General features: G+C 54.1%; 6 protein-coding genes across 6 annotated transcripts; 4 read left to right on the forward strand and 2 right to left on the reverse strand.

Annotated features, from left to right (window-relative positions):
• Nucleotides 1-801: 801 nt before the first annotated feature.
• Nucleotides 802-1,742, reverse strand: V2A60_004286 (alpha/beta hydrolase; the record flags this gene model as incomplete). The annotated part of the gene is made up of 2 exons (XM_083255607.1): nucleotides 802-1,537; nucleotides 1,600-1,742. 2 exons carry the CDS (start codon nucleotides 1,740-1,742, stop codon nucleotides 802-804), a joined length of 879 nt encoding a protein of 292 aa, XP_083111733.1.
• A 4,142-nt stretch (nucleotides 1,743-5,884) lies between these two features.
• Nucleotides 5,885-7,551, forward strand: V2A60_004287 (cytochrome P450; the record flags this gene model as incomplete). Its single annotated transcript, XM_083255608.1, has 8 exons — nucleotides 5,885-6,106; nucleotides 6,172-6,278; nucleotides 6,333-6,492; nucleotides 6,549-6,661; nucleotides 6,717-6,900; nucleotides 6,958-7,116; nucleotides 7,183-7,372; nucleotides 7,439-7,551. 8 exons carry the CDS (start codon nucleotides 5,885-5,887, stop codon nucleotides 7,549-7,551), a joined length of 1,248 nt encoding a protein of 415 aa, XP_083111734.1.
• A 786-nt stretch (nucleotides 7,552-8,337) lies between these two features.
• On the forward strand, nucleotides 8,338-9,440 carry V2A60_004288 (aromatic alcohol reductase; the record flags this gene model as incomplete). The annotated part of the gene is made up of 2 exons (XM_083255609.1): nucleotides 8,338-8,406; nucleotides 8,475-9,440. The coding sequence occupies 2 exons, from the start codon at nucleotides 8,338-8,340 to the stop codon at nucleotides 9,438-9,440; spliced, it is 1,035 nt and encodes a 344-aa protein (XP_083111735.1).
• Nucleotides 9,441-10,214: 774 nt separating this feature from the next.
• V2A60_004289 (glutamate-5-semialdehyde dehydrogenase) lies at nucleotides 10,215-11,699 on the forward strand (the record flags this gene model as incomplete). The annotated part of the gene is made up of 2 exons (XM_083255610.1): nucleotides 10,215-10,677; nucleotides 10,810-11,699. The coding sequence occupies 2 exons, from the start codon at nucleotides 10,215-10,217 to the stop codon at nucleotides 11,697-11,699; spliced, it is 1,353 nt and encodes a 450-aa protein (XP_083111736.1).
• A 313-nt stretch (nucleotides 11,700-12,012) lies between these two features.
• V2A60_004290 (replication factor A subunit protein RFA1) lies at nucleotides 12,013-13,960 on the reverse strand (the record flags this gene model as incomplete). The annotated part of the gene is made up of 4 exons (XM_083255611.1): nucleotides 12,013-12,109; nucleotides 12,162-13,571; nucleotides 13,623-13,874; nucleotides 13,923-13,960. 4 exons carry the CDS (start codon nucleotides 13,958-13,960, stop codon nucleotides 12,013-12,015), a joined length of 1,797 nt encoding a protein of 598 aa, XP_083111737.1.
• A 464-nt stretch (nucleotides 13,961-14,424) lies between these two features.
• Nucleotides 14,425-15,559, forward strand: V2A60_004291 (Alpha/Beta hydrolase protein; the record flags this gene model as incomplete). The annotated part of the gene is made up of 4 exons (XM_083255612.1): nucleotides 14,425-14,575; nucleotides 14,626-14,675; nucleotides 14,742-15,411; nucleotides 15,465-15,559. 4 exons carry the CDS (start codon nucleotides 14,425-14,427, stop codon nucleotides 15,557-15,559), a joined length of 966 nt encoding a protein of 321 aa, XP_083111738.1.
• Nucleotides 15,560-15,688: the final 129 nt, after the last annotated feature.

Here is a 15,688-nt window from a genome sequence, read left to right on the forward strand (position 1 = left end):
TTCAAAAAAGATTCAACTTTGCCAGAGAGATTTGCTTGGGTCCAGAATAAACTGTCACTTAAACTATGGACGCAACTCGACCCCAACTCGGGTAGGGACTCTCTCGACAGTATAACCAACGGCAGTGATGCATGCTTCTACACTGGTTTTGAAATGTCGAAAAAAAGGCTTTTTCTCCGGCGACATCGTATTTTGACTTGTGTAGCTACCGTCCTCTCGTCAAGCCAGCAGCTTGCAGAATCAAGAGCCGACAGTCAGCTATTCAATTGCCAGCTTTACCTCGACTTTCAGAGCCAAACGAGCTCGAATCTGTCGACCTGCTATCAATGCCACTGTCATCACCAGTTATGAGACGTGCGTCAATACTTGACCTTCCAGGTAGCTGCTATCGGCGCGCTCGATCAGGGCGCCCGCAGCCTGACGGCCTTTCACAAGTCTCAGCCTCATCAGCGTCAGCTTCATATAGCATCTCATGTACTGATCTTCAATACGACTATTATCGATAAAAAACAAAAGAAGCCGCAACTCCAAAGCGCCTTTCTGCCCTGTCACCTCAATCTGTTTGGGCTTCGAGCATACAGCTGGTTGAATCACGGCGCTACTGTCGAGCAAGAATTATGCCCCGGACGAGCTGCTGGGCTTTCAGTGCTTAAGCACAGGCCGGGGGTTGACCATGAGCAGGTGAAGCTACAGACCAGCGCTATCGAGATAGCCACTGTGTTGGCTGCAATGCTCAGAATTCAGCAACTACATTTCAGAGGAAAGATAATCTGCTCTGGAGGGGAAACGCTTTTCCATACTTTAAAACGATGTGTCGCTAGAAAATGGCCAATCCTCAAAGAATGTTGCCACTGCTCTGCCGAGACCGCACCCGATAACGGTTCCATGGTCTTCTCCTGGGTATTCTTTGCAGTTTACATACTTGACATTTTCGGACTTCCGCAGCCTTTGAACCATTGAAATCACACTTTCCTTCATTGCCCGGCTCTGGGCTGACTGACGACGGCGCAGAAACGTGTCGTCTGTTTCGCTTGTCCTCTTGGAAGGGTCTTGTTCGAGGGATCCGTAAAACATCAGTAGAGTGGGAGGTGACGAGGGGCGGGATCCCCCCGTGAAGCGTTTCTCAGATTCGAGAAGTACCCAGTCATCATACCAGATGGACGGGCTGCCGGCGAAGAAGCAATCAAACGAGGTGGGATGCGTGAACATGGTGTACAAGGTGAACAAACCACCATACGAGTGGCCAAAGAGGGCTTCATACCCAACTGTCGAGTTGGCAAGTACAGTCGAACGCACAAATGGCTTCAGCTGGTCGTTGATGAATTTGATAAAACTGTCAGCCCCGCCGTGACCTGGTGCACTTTTGGCCGATGGCGGGGTGAGGTCCTGGTTCCGGCGGCTGCTGAACAGGAAATCGTCCTTCAGTTTATGGCCAACGGAGACTATGAGCCCGCCGCCGGCAAAGTGCGGTGCACTTGCCCGCCTCCATGCTGCTTCGGTGGCCGTGAGAAAGACCGAGTTGCCATCGAGCAAGTATCTGCGAGAAAAAAAAAAGGTGAGATTTTGGGAAGCGTAATCACCAGAAGCTGTGGTGCTCACAGAACTGCGACTCCTTCATGGCCGGCTCTTTCCTTCCATTGAAGTGGCCAGGATACCTGTATCAGGTAGGTGTAGCCGTCCGGTGCATCCAGTTCCCACTCCGCCGAGTTTCGCAATGTGACGTTTGAGGATGCAGAAGTCATTGTGTCGTGGTTGATGCGCTGGTCGAAGCTCTGATCTGACGAGGATGGCCGCTGAAATTGTGCGGGCACGTGTGGAGATGCTGGCGCACCCAATACTTATATCCGAGGTCGCGGCATACTACCCTGTAAACCCGAAGGTTGTGACAATGAAAATCTTATCTGATCATCAGACACTAAATGACTGCTTCGTACCTCTGGTGTAGATTATGGGTCGGTGGCTGGGCTAGCTGGTTCAGCTGAAGCGTAGAGAACCACTTGCTTCATCAGTGGCCCTCCTGCTTCGGAGGAGCGGCCGCACCGCGATGCGGCAGAGCGACCACATCGTGCGTCAGCTGCCAGAGAGCCATGATATCAATACATATTTTAACCCGGACGCATGCACGGTCGACCATCTCGCGACGGTCGAGATCGACTCGAATTGCGCCTCGGATGAAGTCTGATACATCAACAAGCGCCAGGCACTCCAGAGTATAAACGTATGCCAAGAGAGCAAATATTATCATCATCTCCTCAGTAGCTATAGGATAGCCGCGAAGAGCTATTTAAAAGTTGCCAAGAAAGAAGCTAAAATAGAGGACAAAGACAATCAGACTACGAAGCTTTACTAAGCGATAGCGACACACTACCAGCAGAAATAGAAGGGAAAAGCATACCATCGCGCTTATAAGTAAACGCCAACTTCTCGGCTGGTCCACCGGGAAGTCGCAATTGTCTATTACTGGTTTAGGGATGACGCGAAGAGAGAGAGCTATATTATCTTTCAACCTGGCGTGGCAACTCCGCGCCTAGCGCCAGAAAGCGCAGTTGCGACCTACGAAGTAGTTGATCCGTATTGAAAGCCAAATTAGTGGCCATACATGACATCCACTGCCTGGCGGAAACCTATGCTGCTGCACTTTGTGGATATGGCTAGCTAGCGGACAGCGGGAAGACGGCGGTGGCCTGAATGGAATGTCAGTAGGTGCCTTATTTCATTGCAGTCGGCCGAGAAGTCAGTTGCTCTTCAAAGACCTACGGTGTACATTGAATTACCTAAATACACTCGCAATCACAGCTTAATATGAGGCTACTGCTGCAGCGCTCTTGATCAGTGGGCGCTGCAGCATACCACATGCTGGCAGATCAGAGCGACACGATGGCCTCGTGTGAGAGGGTAAAAAGTGCGAGACAAGAAATAGAGGGCAAAGCTTGCCCACTCTCCTTTGCATTCTGTCGACTTCGTCAATCGCTATATTGCTGCTTGCAACTCCCCCTCTCCCCGAAAAGAATATGAACGTCATTGATTTTCGGTGGTATATACGGCCACGGTCAACCTTGTCGGTGGAGGTATTTACAATTTTCGGGCAGGCTCATATGTAACACTCTCCCGCCGGTAGTACATGATGGCCTTTATGTATTCCTGAAAACCGGATTTCGTACAGGTTCGATGTATTTGGGGTGAGCTACCAGATCTGCCATATCGCAGTCGTAGTCGATGCCTAGTTACATTTCCGTAGTATCACTTTTGCATTCATGGCGATCAGATCAGGCAGTGATGTATGCGAGGTTGTTCAGAACCAGAATTTTCGGGCATTCAGCACTACAATAAGAGCTTGCATAGTTCCAAGTATACGTCGTTCAATGTTGGCAGAACAAGCTGTGGTCTGGCGTGCCCCAAACGTGGAGAGAATTTTGAGGTTCCGTTATATACCCTCGTTACGCAAACAATAATAAAAACCACACAAGCAGGAAAAATTTGCTTTAGGCCTACGTTCGAACAATATAGTATTTGCATACGTTCATGACGGTCGAGTGATACTCATTCGACAAGCCTTAGCCTTGCACCTTCTGGCGCTTCCTTGCACGGCGCCGATCAGCCTTGCCGTGCTCGGCTTCGGTGGCGAAATGTCGGCAGTCATGTCTAATATCGATTTCATAGTCACTTCTAAGTCGGTAGTGTGCTCTTTTCTGCCCCATTACCGTCCTTTGCTCGATAGCGGCCGGCGTGGGAGGACCTGGCGGCGAGTGTGTCTCGGTCGCCATCGTAGGCTGATGCGAGAACGCCGACGGCGACGCCGCGGGATCAGTATCCCAAAACTCGGGCGGAGGGCTCACGTCATCGCAGAGCCTTGGATCGCAGCTTATTAGCCACGTGGCTTTCCCTTGTTGCTGCTGCAGGAGCAGGGCGGCGAGTCGCTCCCGCAAGAGCCACGGATCGACAGGCCGCGAGGTTTCGGACAAGGCGGCGTATTGACGCTCTGGCGTTGATGAGCTGTAAAATCCCAAACGATGGAATAAGAGCACAGGCAGCGGAGCACACGGAGCGGGTAAGATGGTATCTGTAAATTCTGCACCACCACCAAAATATGTGGTCGCATCAGTGGTGTTCCGAGAGATTGTTATGCTGTGTGTGGCAAGTCGCGAGGACGATCCGCGCAGCAGCGACGTTTCAGTGTCATGAACATGGTTGATTACTGGCGACATCGCAGGCTCTCGATCGCAGGATGTGCTGTCAAGGCTATGCTTTTGCTCGGGATTATGTTGGGTGAAGAACGAGTGCATCAGGTATTGACCGACTCTATCCGTGACCTACTAAGTCAGCGAACGACCGCAGCTTTGCACAAGTATTACTTCTTATCTCACTACCAAAGAAGGTAGTTTCATAAAATAAGCATTGCTAGGTCATTCTGCAAGTTGGAAGTATCTGCGTGCCTAAATACGGTTTCGTGCGCCGCAGCCGTGCACGACAGATACTGATGCGATGCACCCCCCCCCCCCCGCGCATACTGCAACTGCTGAGCGCCGCCTTGAGCTGATTGCCGCCGTGCACCAGACTACGCAATATCGCACGGGGAAATTCATCATAGTCGAGAAACAATCGACGCGCAACGGCCCGTATTACCTGCAAGATGCCACATCCACGCTCACGTTGGGCCCTCTAAAATATCGCGTTGCGTACAGCCCATTTCCACGATCTGAGGAATACAATGAAAGCGCAGCAAATTACCTACGTCATATTCGTGGCAAGCGCCAAAGGCATTTACTCAAAAGTATTTGCTTTTTGCACCAATATCAATGCTAACTTGAGATATCTATGAAATGAGGCCAGTTCGTGATCATGCACGGGGCCCAGCGCTCATCTGCGAGACGGGTGTTCAGTTCGTCTCAATACATAATTATCATGTTACTGTAGTACAGTAAAAATCACACTAAAGCACAAGTTTTTCTTGCTCATCTAGGTCAGGCCTGCCCTCTCGCAACGCCGCATGCGATGTCGGCGGAGAGGGCGCAGGCACCGCCAAGCCAACGTACCTACCTAATAATGTACGACTTATAGTGGCATACACTTTTAACAACTCCGAGGAGATGCCAACCCCAAAGCCCGACTGAGTCGGGCTTCCACAATAAACTTACCAATCCAAGTAAATGAAACGTATTACAAATGCATTTGCCTTGAATAATAACTCCAATGTAAAAGTCTGTGTGTCGCATGATCATCCACTATCTGATTCGTACTCGGGCTTCAGCCGTTCCACGTATGTTGCCGGTAGACAATAGCGTGCTTGATCCGTCAGGAATTATACTGCCAGTTAGCTTTGGAGCTTTGCAATTGGATGTCCTACATTGCTGCGGCCAAAGCTATACCTTGCTGTGGCCAAAGCCATACCAATCCAACCGTCATTACGGTCTCCCTCAAGGCTCGGATAGCAAAACATGAGCACCCGCAATTTGAAACGTGGTAGATTGCTCCCTTGATAAAAAGGATACATTAGCTATTCTAGTTTCAGTGAAACTATTCATGAGACGCTGATCGCTCGTATTGTACCTTTGAGCAAGTGCCGCAGTGGCAAATGTCACCAGGACACTCCAATGAAAGTGGAGATATTTGCCATGACATTATAGAACTGTTATGCTAAGAGTTTCTTATTGAGCTTTAGCATGGGTTGTTTATCAAGTTACTATATAATTGCTGAGTTTCGGCGCGAGGAAATGAAATGTTCTCCTGTCTTGGTACATTCAACCTATTCAAGCTTTTGCTACAACAGTCGCAAAAGTTGTGTACAGTGATGACAACTAGGCAATTGTCAAACTTATTACTTCATTCATCACGACCTGTCCCACGACAAATTTCCTCTACAATGTATGTTGCCTATCAAAAACACATGTCGCACACCAGTGCTGGCAGCACCAGTGCTAGCATCGCCAGCGAAGCGCCCGAGTTTCCATTCCGGAGGGCTTCTGCCTTCGACCCCCCATCCGAATACTCTTGGTTGCGAAAGAATGATCCAGTGTCCCGAGTGAAGCTCTTCGACGGCACCCTCGCGTGGCTCGTCACAAAACACAAAGATGTGACAGCTGTGGCGACGGACCCTCGTCTTTCCAAAGTACAATCATACCCCTCATATCTCATCAAAGCTACAAGTCAAGGAGCTAATGCCCGCCTACCTAGGTTCGCCACCGGCCTGGGTTCCCGGAACTAAGCGCGGGTGGTAAAGCGGCGGGAAAGGCAAAGGCGACATTTGTTGACATGGATGCCCCAGAACACATGCAGAATAGGTGATGACGGCGGACTCCTTTTTTTTGAAGACTCATTACTGATACATTGGACAGGAACATGGTGGCACCATTTTTCAGTGACGAGCGTATCCAGAGTATGCAGCCTTATATCCAGAAGACTGCGGATGACCTTTTGCGGGCCATGAAGGCAAAAGGCTGTGCGACTGGCCCTGTCGACTTTGTTGAGCAATTTGCCTTGCCTCTACCATCATATGCAAGTCGGCCGGAATAGCGGTTTCATGCTTGGGCGAATTTTAATCTGTTGGGTAGATTATATATACGATGCTCGGAGTGCCGTTCAGCGACTTGGAGTTCCTCACCAAGCAGAATTCCATTCGAACAAATGGCAGCTCGACAGCACGTCAGGCATCGGAGGCTAGCAGGTATGATGTGACAGCATGCGCGGAACAATGAATTGAAGCAAGCTGACCCAGCCAGGGACTTGCTCGACTATCTCGGCCGTCTGGTAGACGAGCGAGTGACTGAGCCTCGTGACGACATCATCAGCCATCTGGCGGTAAACTATTACAAACCCGGTGTCATCTCCAAGGCGGACGTTGTTCAGAACGCATTTTTGCTACTCGTGGCAGGTAATGCCACCATGGTGAACATGATCACTCTGGTATGTGAGAACCTTTCCTTTGTGTACAAAGACACACCATAAGTCTTATCATCACAGGGCGTCATCACTTTGTTCCAAAATCCCAGTCAGCTTGCCGAGCTAGTTTCGAATCCCGCTCTTGCGCCGGCATTTGTCGAAGAGCTCTGCCGCTATCACACTGCCTCGGCCATGGCAATCAAGCGCACGGCCATAAGCGACATCGAACTCGGCGGAAAGGTAGCAAGCTCCGTACACGTCGGGCAAAAAAAAAGATCAGAGCATAGTGCTAACCAATACGCACAGCTAATCAAGGCTGGAGAAGGAATTATTGCCTCGAACCAGTCAGCGAACCGTGATGAAGACGTCTTTGACAACCCCGACGTATTCATGTTGCATCGGAAATGGCCCGCCCAGGACGCTCTGGGCTACGGTTTTGGAGACCACCGCTGCATCGCGGAGCGTCTAGCCAAGACGGAATTGATTACCGTCTTCTGTAAGCTTTTCTCCTCTCAGATGGACACATGTTTCAGATTGCCACGTTACTAAATTCTGTTTCTAGCAACCTTGTTCCAAGCACTGCCGAATTTAAAACTTGCCGTTCCCATTGAGAAGATCAACGTTAGTCCACCGCACAAGGATGTTGGTGTCTTGGATCTTCCTGTAACATTCTAAATATTGCAAATTGGGCAAGAAATCACGAACTCTACTCCATAGCCTTATCCTAGCGGCCTGAAACTTGGCCTAGACATGTCACTCAATTTTACTCACTGAAGCCAGGCGAGCGACGCTATGCATTGACATGTTTGTCACCAAAGTTGGGGTAGGTCCAGAGTTTCGATGGATGAAACTCCGCATCTCACCGCGAGAGGGTCAAAATCTACAAGGTAGCATCATTTGTTATCTCAGTGCCCGTAGGAGCGTGGATTGCAAAGGATCTCCATTACAAGTGTCCATTGGTTAGTGAGCTTCGGTCTCGTGGCATGGCAATTTTTTGCGAGCCTTGTTAATGAGATGGCCCAGCGCAGTTGGTGAGTCAGTACGTCTTTGGAGCCAAAATCAATTTCGGATCGGATATACGCAGATATCAGCGCCGCCCGAACGCCATGAATAGCCACCTACAGCGGGCAAAGTCTGGTGGCGGCTGCTGCGGCTGTTGCGGCGACCAAAGGCCGAACTGGAATCCGCTCCCGCTAACGCCGCGGCCATCACTGGCCGGCGCCGACGATGTTGCAGGCTGCGGCGCAATGCAGCGCCCGTCTCTAAGCCGAGCGGGAAAAAAAATGATTGCGGGATGGGAGTCATTTGAAATCTATAGCGGAGAGCAAATTGAATAAATTCAAGACAGTCCCCAGACCAAGGAGGGTCTGAACCACTCACTCATAATCGCATCACTTACACGATTCCACGACGCCCTACTACCTTTCAAACTTTCTAGCTTCCCAACTTCAGCTCATCACAATGGCCGAGTACGCCTCCAACCAAAGATTGGGCTTTTTCAATGCCATTGAGAAAATCGCCATTGTCGGTGTAAGTACAGTTCCCCCGGACCACGGCTGCGGCCGACCCTTGCTAAGCAAGCTTCGTGTTTTTTGCAGGCTGCCGGCACCATCGGCGCGCACATCACGGCCTCGCTCCTCGAGTCCGGCCGGCACACCATCACGGCGCTGTCCCGGAAAGGCAGCCCCAACAAGCTGCCGGCGGGCGTGGCCGTCGCGGCCGTCGACTACGGCGACGAAGCCGGCCTGGTCGCGGCGCTGCGGGGCCAGCAGTTCCTCATCATCACGCTGGCGCCGATGGCGCCGCGGGAGACGCACGGGCAGCTGGTGCGGGCGGCGGCCAAGGCGGGCGTGCGGTACGTCATGCCCAACTCGTACGGCGGCGACAACGCCGACAGCCGGATGGGCGAGGACGTCATGCTCGGCCCCGCGGCGCGGGCGCAGCGCGCCGAGATTGAGGCGCTCGGCATGTCGTGGGTCAACGTCTGCTGCGGCTTCTGGTACGACTACAGCCTGGGCGGCGGCGAGGCGCGCTTCGGGTTCGACCTCGACCGGCGCGCGCTCACCCTCTACGACGAGGGCACCACCAGAACCTCGACGACGACGCTCGCGCAGGTCGGGCGGGCCGTCGCCGCGGTGCTGGCGCTCCCGCTGGACGACAACAGCAACAACAACAACAACAACAACGGAGACGACGCGCGGCCGACCCTGTCGTCCTTTCTCAACCGCAGCATCTACATCAAGAGCTTCGTGGTGAGCCAGGCGGACATGCTCGCCAGCGTCCAGCGCGTGACGGGCACCACCGACGCCGACTGGACCGTGACGCGCGAGCCCACGCGGCAGCGCTACCACGACGGGCTCGCGCTGGTCAGGCAGGGCAACATGGCGGGCTTTGGCAAGATGCTGTACGCGCGCGCGTTTTATCCCGAGGACGCCCTCGACGTCTCGGCCAAGGCGCACAACGAGCTGCTCGGCCTGCCGCAGGAGGACCTGGACGAGGCGACAAGGGACGCGATGGCGCTGGCAGGGGTGCTGAAGCAGCGGGCAGAGCGCATGGCCAACTAACTTGGAGTTCTTATTAAGGGTTGCTGCGCAGTCGGATGGGTGGTATATTGAGTGGATTGCTGTTTTCTCATGTGCATTTTTTTGCAAATGCCGATGGGTTTTGAGGCCACTCGACGGGACGGACCGGAGCCGAAATTGGTAAATATAGAAAACCTTGACAGCCATATAGTACATCGCACCTCAATTTTACACGTGGTCTACTTATCCATTCAATCGCTTGCGCCTTGTACCAGGCATTCGTCTCTGCCTTCCTCCTAGCATTGCCGCGACAGCTGTCGGGCACCAAAGGCGGGCAGGGCCACGACGTCATAACCACCAGAGACTAGACATGCCGCTTCAACGAGTCAATCCCTGACCCTAACAAAAAATCGCGCCCCATAACGCAGTAGAAAAAAAAAAGGAACAGCATACAAAAAAACACGCAGTACTATTATTATCCTTGGCGTGAAAGCGCTAAGAAAGAAAATATCTGCAAGCCTACTTCGCCTGGCCTATCAGCGAGAGGCACCACGAGCAGTTTGATGTCATCGCGTCGCAGCAGACGGCGGAGTGCAAACCCCGCGGTGGGGCACTTGAAGAGGCGTTTTTGATACAGTGACCGACGAACAGGAAGAGAAGAGGCACATGCTATTTTTTTTTTCATCGCCAATACTTATATCATCTATTCCCAGGTGATGCTTTTAATTCCCTCAATTACAATACACGTTTGATTCCTCCATCTCTTCTCTTCTCTCCTCTTCCTGAAACCCTTCTCCCTCCCCCTCCACCTGCAAAATGTCGCTCACAAACGCCTCCCCCGAAGCCGCTGCCCGCGAGGCCAAGTCGGCCTCCTACACGCTCGCCGCGCTGCCGGCCTCGGCGCGCAACGAGGCCCTCGAGGCCATCCACGCCGGCCTGTCCGCCAACCGCGAGACCATCCTCGCCGCCAACGCCCGCGACCTCGAGCTCGCGCGCCGGGCCGCCGCCGACGGCTCCCTCAGCGCCGCCCTCGTCAGCCGCCTCGACCTCGGCAAGAAGGGCAAGTGGGAGGACATGCTCAAGGGCATCCTCGACGTCCGCGACCTCGCGGACCCCGTCGGCACCGTCTCCATGCGCACCAAGCTCGACGACGACCTCGTCATGGAGCGCGTGTCGTGCCCGATTGGCGTCCTGCTCATCATCTTTGAGGCCCGCCCAGAGGTCATTGCCAACATTGCCAGCTTGGCCATCAAATCCGGCAACTCTGCCATTCTCAAGGGTACGTTTAGAAGAAGAAGACGAAGAAGAAGAAGAAGGAGAAACACGAAACCAGGAACAAAAACAAGAAAAAAAATTCTGTACACCTTTTCTATTTTTCCCGCAGCATGCTAATAATGTACACATCGTCTAGGCGGCAAAGAGTCCACCGAGTCCTTCGTCGCCATCTCGCAAGTCATCTCCGCCGCGCTCGACAAGAGCCAGGTGCCCAACGGCGCGATCCAGCTCGTCACGACCCGCGACGCCATCGCCAGCCTGCTCGCGCAGGACCGCTCCATCGACCTCGTCATCCCGCGCGGCTCCAACGAGCTGGTGCGCTACATCAAGGAGTCGACCAAGATCCCCGTGCTGGGCCACGCCGACGGCCTGTGCAGCATCTACCTGACCGCCACCGCCGACGGCCCCAAGGCCGCGGCGGCCATTGTCGACGCCAAGACGAGCTACCCGGCCGCCTGCAACAGCGTCGAGACGCTCCTCGTCCAGGACGCCGCCCTCGCCACCACGTTCCCCGCCGTCGTCGCCGCGCTCGTCGCCGCGGGCGTCGAGCTGCGCTGCGACGCCGCCAGCAAGGCCGCCGCCCTCGCGAGCCTCGGCGACAGCGGGAGCGGCGCCAAGATTGTCGACGCCGTCGACGCCGACTACGACACGGAGCACCTCTCGCTGACGCTGGCCGTCAGGACCGTCGCCTCGGTCGACGAGGCCGTCGCGCACATCAACGCCCACGGCTCCGGCCACACCGAGTCCATCATGACGGCCGACCGCGACGAGGCCGAGCGCTTCATGAACCAGGTCGACTCGGCCGGCGCCTACTGGAACGCCTCGACCCGCCTGGCCGACGGCATGCGCTACGGCTTCGGCACCGAGGTCGGCATCAGCACCAACAAGATCCACGCCCGCGGGCCCGTCGGCCTCGAGGGCCTCACCATCTACAAGTACAAGATTCGCGGCGACTACCAGCCCACCGCCGGCTACGGCGACGGCGAGGGCCAGAAGCCCTTCAAGCACGAAAAGTTGGCTCTCTAGATGCCCAAAAAAAATGTCAAGAGACACTCCAAGAAAGAGAAACGAGAGATAAAAAGAGGCATACCAGTTGCCGCGTTGGATACCCCCCCATGCATATAGTACTTTAAAGTAAAAGAAATGAGACATTAAACTCGCACAACAAAAATCGCACTGGAATTTTGAACATGACATATGATTCATCACAATCCAGCAAAGTAAATACTGGACCAATAACCCAAAGTACAAATTTTCCCGCATTACCAGACCAAGAAAACCAGACAGATTTCATTTTATTCCACAACCATCTCAACTCCTCAAATCAAATCTATTTTCTTTAGTTATTCATGTCGTATTGCTTAATCATCTCGGCAAGCTTGTCGCCCTCAGACTTGAAGTCGAGGAACGACGCCGTCATGACCTGGTACCGTACTCTGCAGCAAAGTCAGCTTAGGATGTTCATGTCGATGAAACTAGGGGACTTACCTCTGCACCTCGCCGTAGTTGTCCATGCGGGCACGGCATCGAAATTGCAGCTTCTTGCAGTTGACCGCCTCAAACGCCGCCAGAAACTTGGCCTCATCATTCTCCTTGAGATCCATGAGCTCGTCCGCCGACATGCCGACAATAGCGCGACCCGAGTCGTCAAAACAGCTGAGCCACTGGTGGCTGGTGTGATCAGCGACATTGAAGCTCATAACGTAGCGGTACTCGGGCTTGTCATGCGAAAGGTTGCACTTTTCACAGCGCCAAGTACCGTCACCCATGTCTTGTACTTTTTTGTTGCAGCCTTGAGACAGGCACGCGGGGTAGCAAAAGTTCTCCTGCTTAACAAAGACAATGGTCGCCTTGATCGTGTAGTAGGCTTGGTCGTCCACGCCCAAATTCTCTTCCTTGACCTGCGCAATCGTCTTAATCTCATCCTTACGGCCAGAAGCGGCACCAACGCTGGCAAGGTTCTGGTGAGTGGCAAAGGTATCGTTGCGGCCAGCCGAGTCGTACCAGCCCTTGAGTCGGTGGGCATCAGGAATATCTGGGTCGACGGAAATGGTGCCCGATGAGAGCAGACTCAGACTCTTGCCACCAAAGTCGGACACCTTGGTGCCTTTGAAGGCGACAACAGACTCGGGCTGTGCGTCAAAAGAGCTCGCCGTCTTCCCCCAGATGGTAACACGCACAGAGTACCCCGTGTCGTCCACCATGGTAAGCTCACGCTTCTGATAAGGCGCGCCTGTCTTTTTGGACACAATTTCGCTAATCTCGCCAGCCTCTTTGAGAACACCAATAATGTCGACGGTGTTGTCTTTTTCGACACTTTGCAGCTGTTCGATAGTGGAAAAGTTAAAGCGCACCTGGGGCACGTTGGTTTGGTCCTCGGCTTTTTCAATGACCGTGTCACGCTCAAACGCAAGCTCGTAGTCGTTGGGTAGGTTGGAAAATTGCTTCTTGGCGAGGTTCACGCGACAAGGCGTGGAAATATAGTAGACGGAACCTTCCTGGAGGAGCTCGTAGAATGCGTCGCACTGGTCGTTAAAGCCTGTGGCTTTGATCTCGCCACTCTCGTCGAGCAGATTGACGCTAAACAGTTTGCCCTCACCAGTTGCTTTGTGCCATGTCTTGATTTCGGACTTGGATGTGACACGAGCCTTGATTGTCCATTTGTGAGAAAAGGGCGAGAGACCCTCGATGGGGTAGATGTTATTTCCAGCATGCATGGCCGGTCGGGAGGGCATCGTTTGTTGCTGAGGAGTGGGTTTCTCTTCCTTCTTAACACCGTAAAAGTCGTTGCCGGTAATGGTCGTTTCCGCAGCCCTAGACTCAACGGCCGAGGGCTCGCCAATCTTGTCGAGGATGCCAAAGCTCTCAATGACTTCAATGTCGAGGATGATGAGGATACTGTCCGGTCAGTCGAGGCACCTTGCCCGATTGCTGATCGTTGGCACTTACTTCTTTCCTTTAAGGTTGTTGGGCGTGTACTGCTTGACGCGAGCGATGCAGCCGCGCACGAGCTTCTCGTCGTGGACGACGTGGTTGGCCTGGGTCGCCAGCATGGTCTGAACATAGTGTTGACCATCGCTCATGACGAGGCGATATCTGTCGCCACCCTGAGCGGAGGGAGCCATCTGCTTGACCTGCAGACATTGCATCGTCGGGATGGGAAACTGTTTGGCCGCCTTGTCAGGGTCATTGAAGATGAGGCTGCAGTGGTTAGCGTCTGAAGCCGGACGAATGACGAGCAAAACTTACTCCAAGGACCCCTTGGATAGTGCAGATTCGGCATCCATTGCTGCTTTGTGTGGCGTCGTGTTGATGTATGTGCAAGAGTCGGCTATCCTGTGACGCAGTGGTCTGGGCGTGAAATCCAGTACGGCAAGTCGGAAGCCAATTTCACAGTGGACCGCGACGCGTTGGACGCGTTTAATGGAAAATCGCCCCTCAATAGCTGTTGGCGGGGTCGCCACTAGCTTATGTAACGGTCAACACCGCACTCTACAAGGCAAGATTCGGACTGAGGAGATTGTAAAATTAAAATTAGTTGGTTATGCTGTAAAATAGCTTTGTCATGTTTTTGGAATCACGAATTGTAGGCGCCAAAGTTGTGCTGTTTGTGTAGTGCGCTTGGCAATGCTGCGCCCCCCATCTATACACCTGGCCTGTTGGACGACAGCCAGGATCGTCTCGTGAAACGGCGTTTGTACATATTTTTGTCAAGGCACCGCTTTCCAAACCAAATAAATCATCTGCGATCATGGCCGACGCCGACAACGCAACGAGGGCTCCCGAGAGCGATGCACAGGAGACTAGCACCCCGGTCGCCGAGGCTCCAGCTCCCGCTCCAGCTGCCGCTCCAGCTGCCGCGCCCGTCACCGGCGAGCATTGCGTCACCGATCGACCTACTCGTGAGAGCCCGTCCACTCAACGCAAAGACTGTCGCTAACCGCTTGCGCAGCTTCCGGGCAGTCCTCCACCGGTGAAATCGTCAAGCTCGACGGCATCGATGTACGAAATGTCCCCGCTGCCTGCTGCCTCCAACGCTCGCTGACGTCCCTCCTCCTCCTCGTTTAGGTCTACATCTCCAAGCCGGCCGACTACCCGCACGCGCCTGCGCGGCTGCTGCTGCTCCTCACGGGTGGCACGGGAATCAAGTCCGTCAACAACCAGATCCAGGCGGACCGCTTCGCCTCGGAGGGCTTCCTCGTGCTCATGCCCGACATCTTTGGGGGCGACGCGGCCCCCGGCGCCGTGGCCATCACCGACGACACGTCCTCGTGGCTGGAGCACATCAAGCTCAAGGCGGCCGAGGTGACCAAGTCGTTTGTGATTGACATGTGGCTGGCACGCGTGACGCCGGACCGGGTGCTGCCCGTCCTGCACAAGGTCCTCGACGCCGCGCGGGGCCGGTACGCCGACGCGGTCAAGCACGGCGACGGCATCTACGCCGTGGGCTACTGCGTCGGCGCGCGCTTCGTGCTGCTGCTCGGCAAGCAGACCACGGAGCCGGCTGCCGACGAGGAGAGCGGCCCGACGACCACGGGCCCGCACATCAAGGCCGGCGCGCTGGCGCACGCCGCGTCCGTCGCCCCCGAGGACTTTGACGACTTGCGCGTGCCGCTGAGCCTCGTCTGCGTCGAGGACGACCCGCTGTTCTCGGACGAGGTCCGCACCGTCGGCGAGGATGTCATGTCCAAGGCGAACCTGGAGCACGAAGTCCAGGTGTATCCTGGCGTGCCGCACGGTAAGTGGGCTCTGCGGCCTACGGAGCTCGAGAACTGTACTGACGCGATGCAGGTTTTGCGGTCGTTGGCGAGTACGAAGAGGCTGGAATCCAGGATGCTCAGGCTACCGCCTATGCGCAGATGCTGAAATGGGTCAAGGAACACTAGACAAGCGCGCAATGGCCTTGCTCCGTCTCGTTTTACCATTCTTTTTTCTTTCTCTAGTTTCTTTTGCCTTGTCTACCTAGCGATACACTCATGAATACGTATACAGAAATCCTCATCTGCGGTCCATGG

The sequence above is a fragment of the Cordyceps javanica genome, chromosome 3 (assembly GCF_051103115.1).
Source record: "Cordyceps javanica chromosome 3, complete sequence".
NCBI classification, from domain to species: domain Eukaryota; kingdom Fungi; phylum Ascomycota; class Sordariomycetes; order Hypocreales; family Cordycipitaceae; genus Cordyceps; species Cordyceps javanica.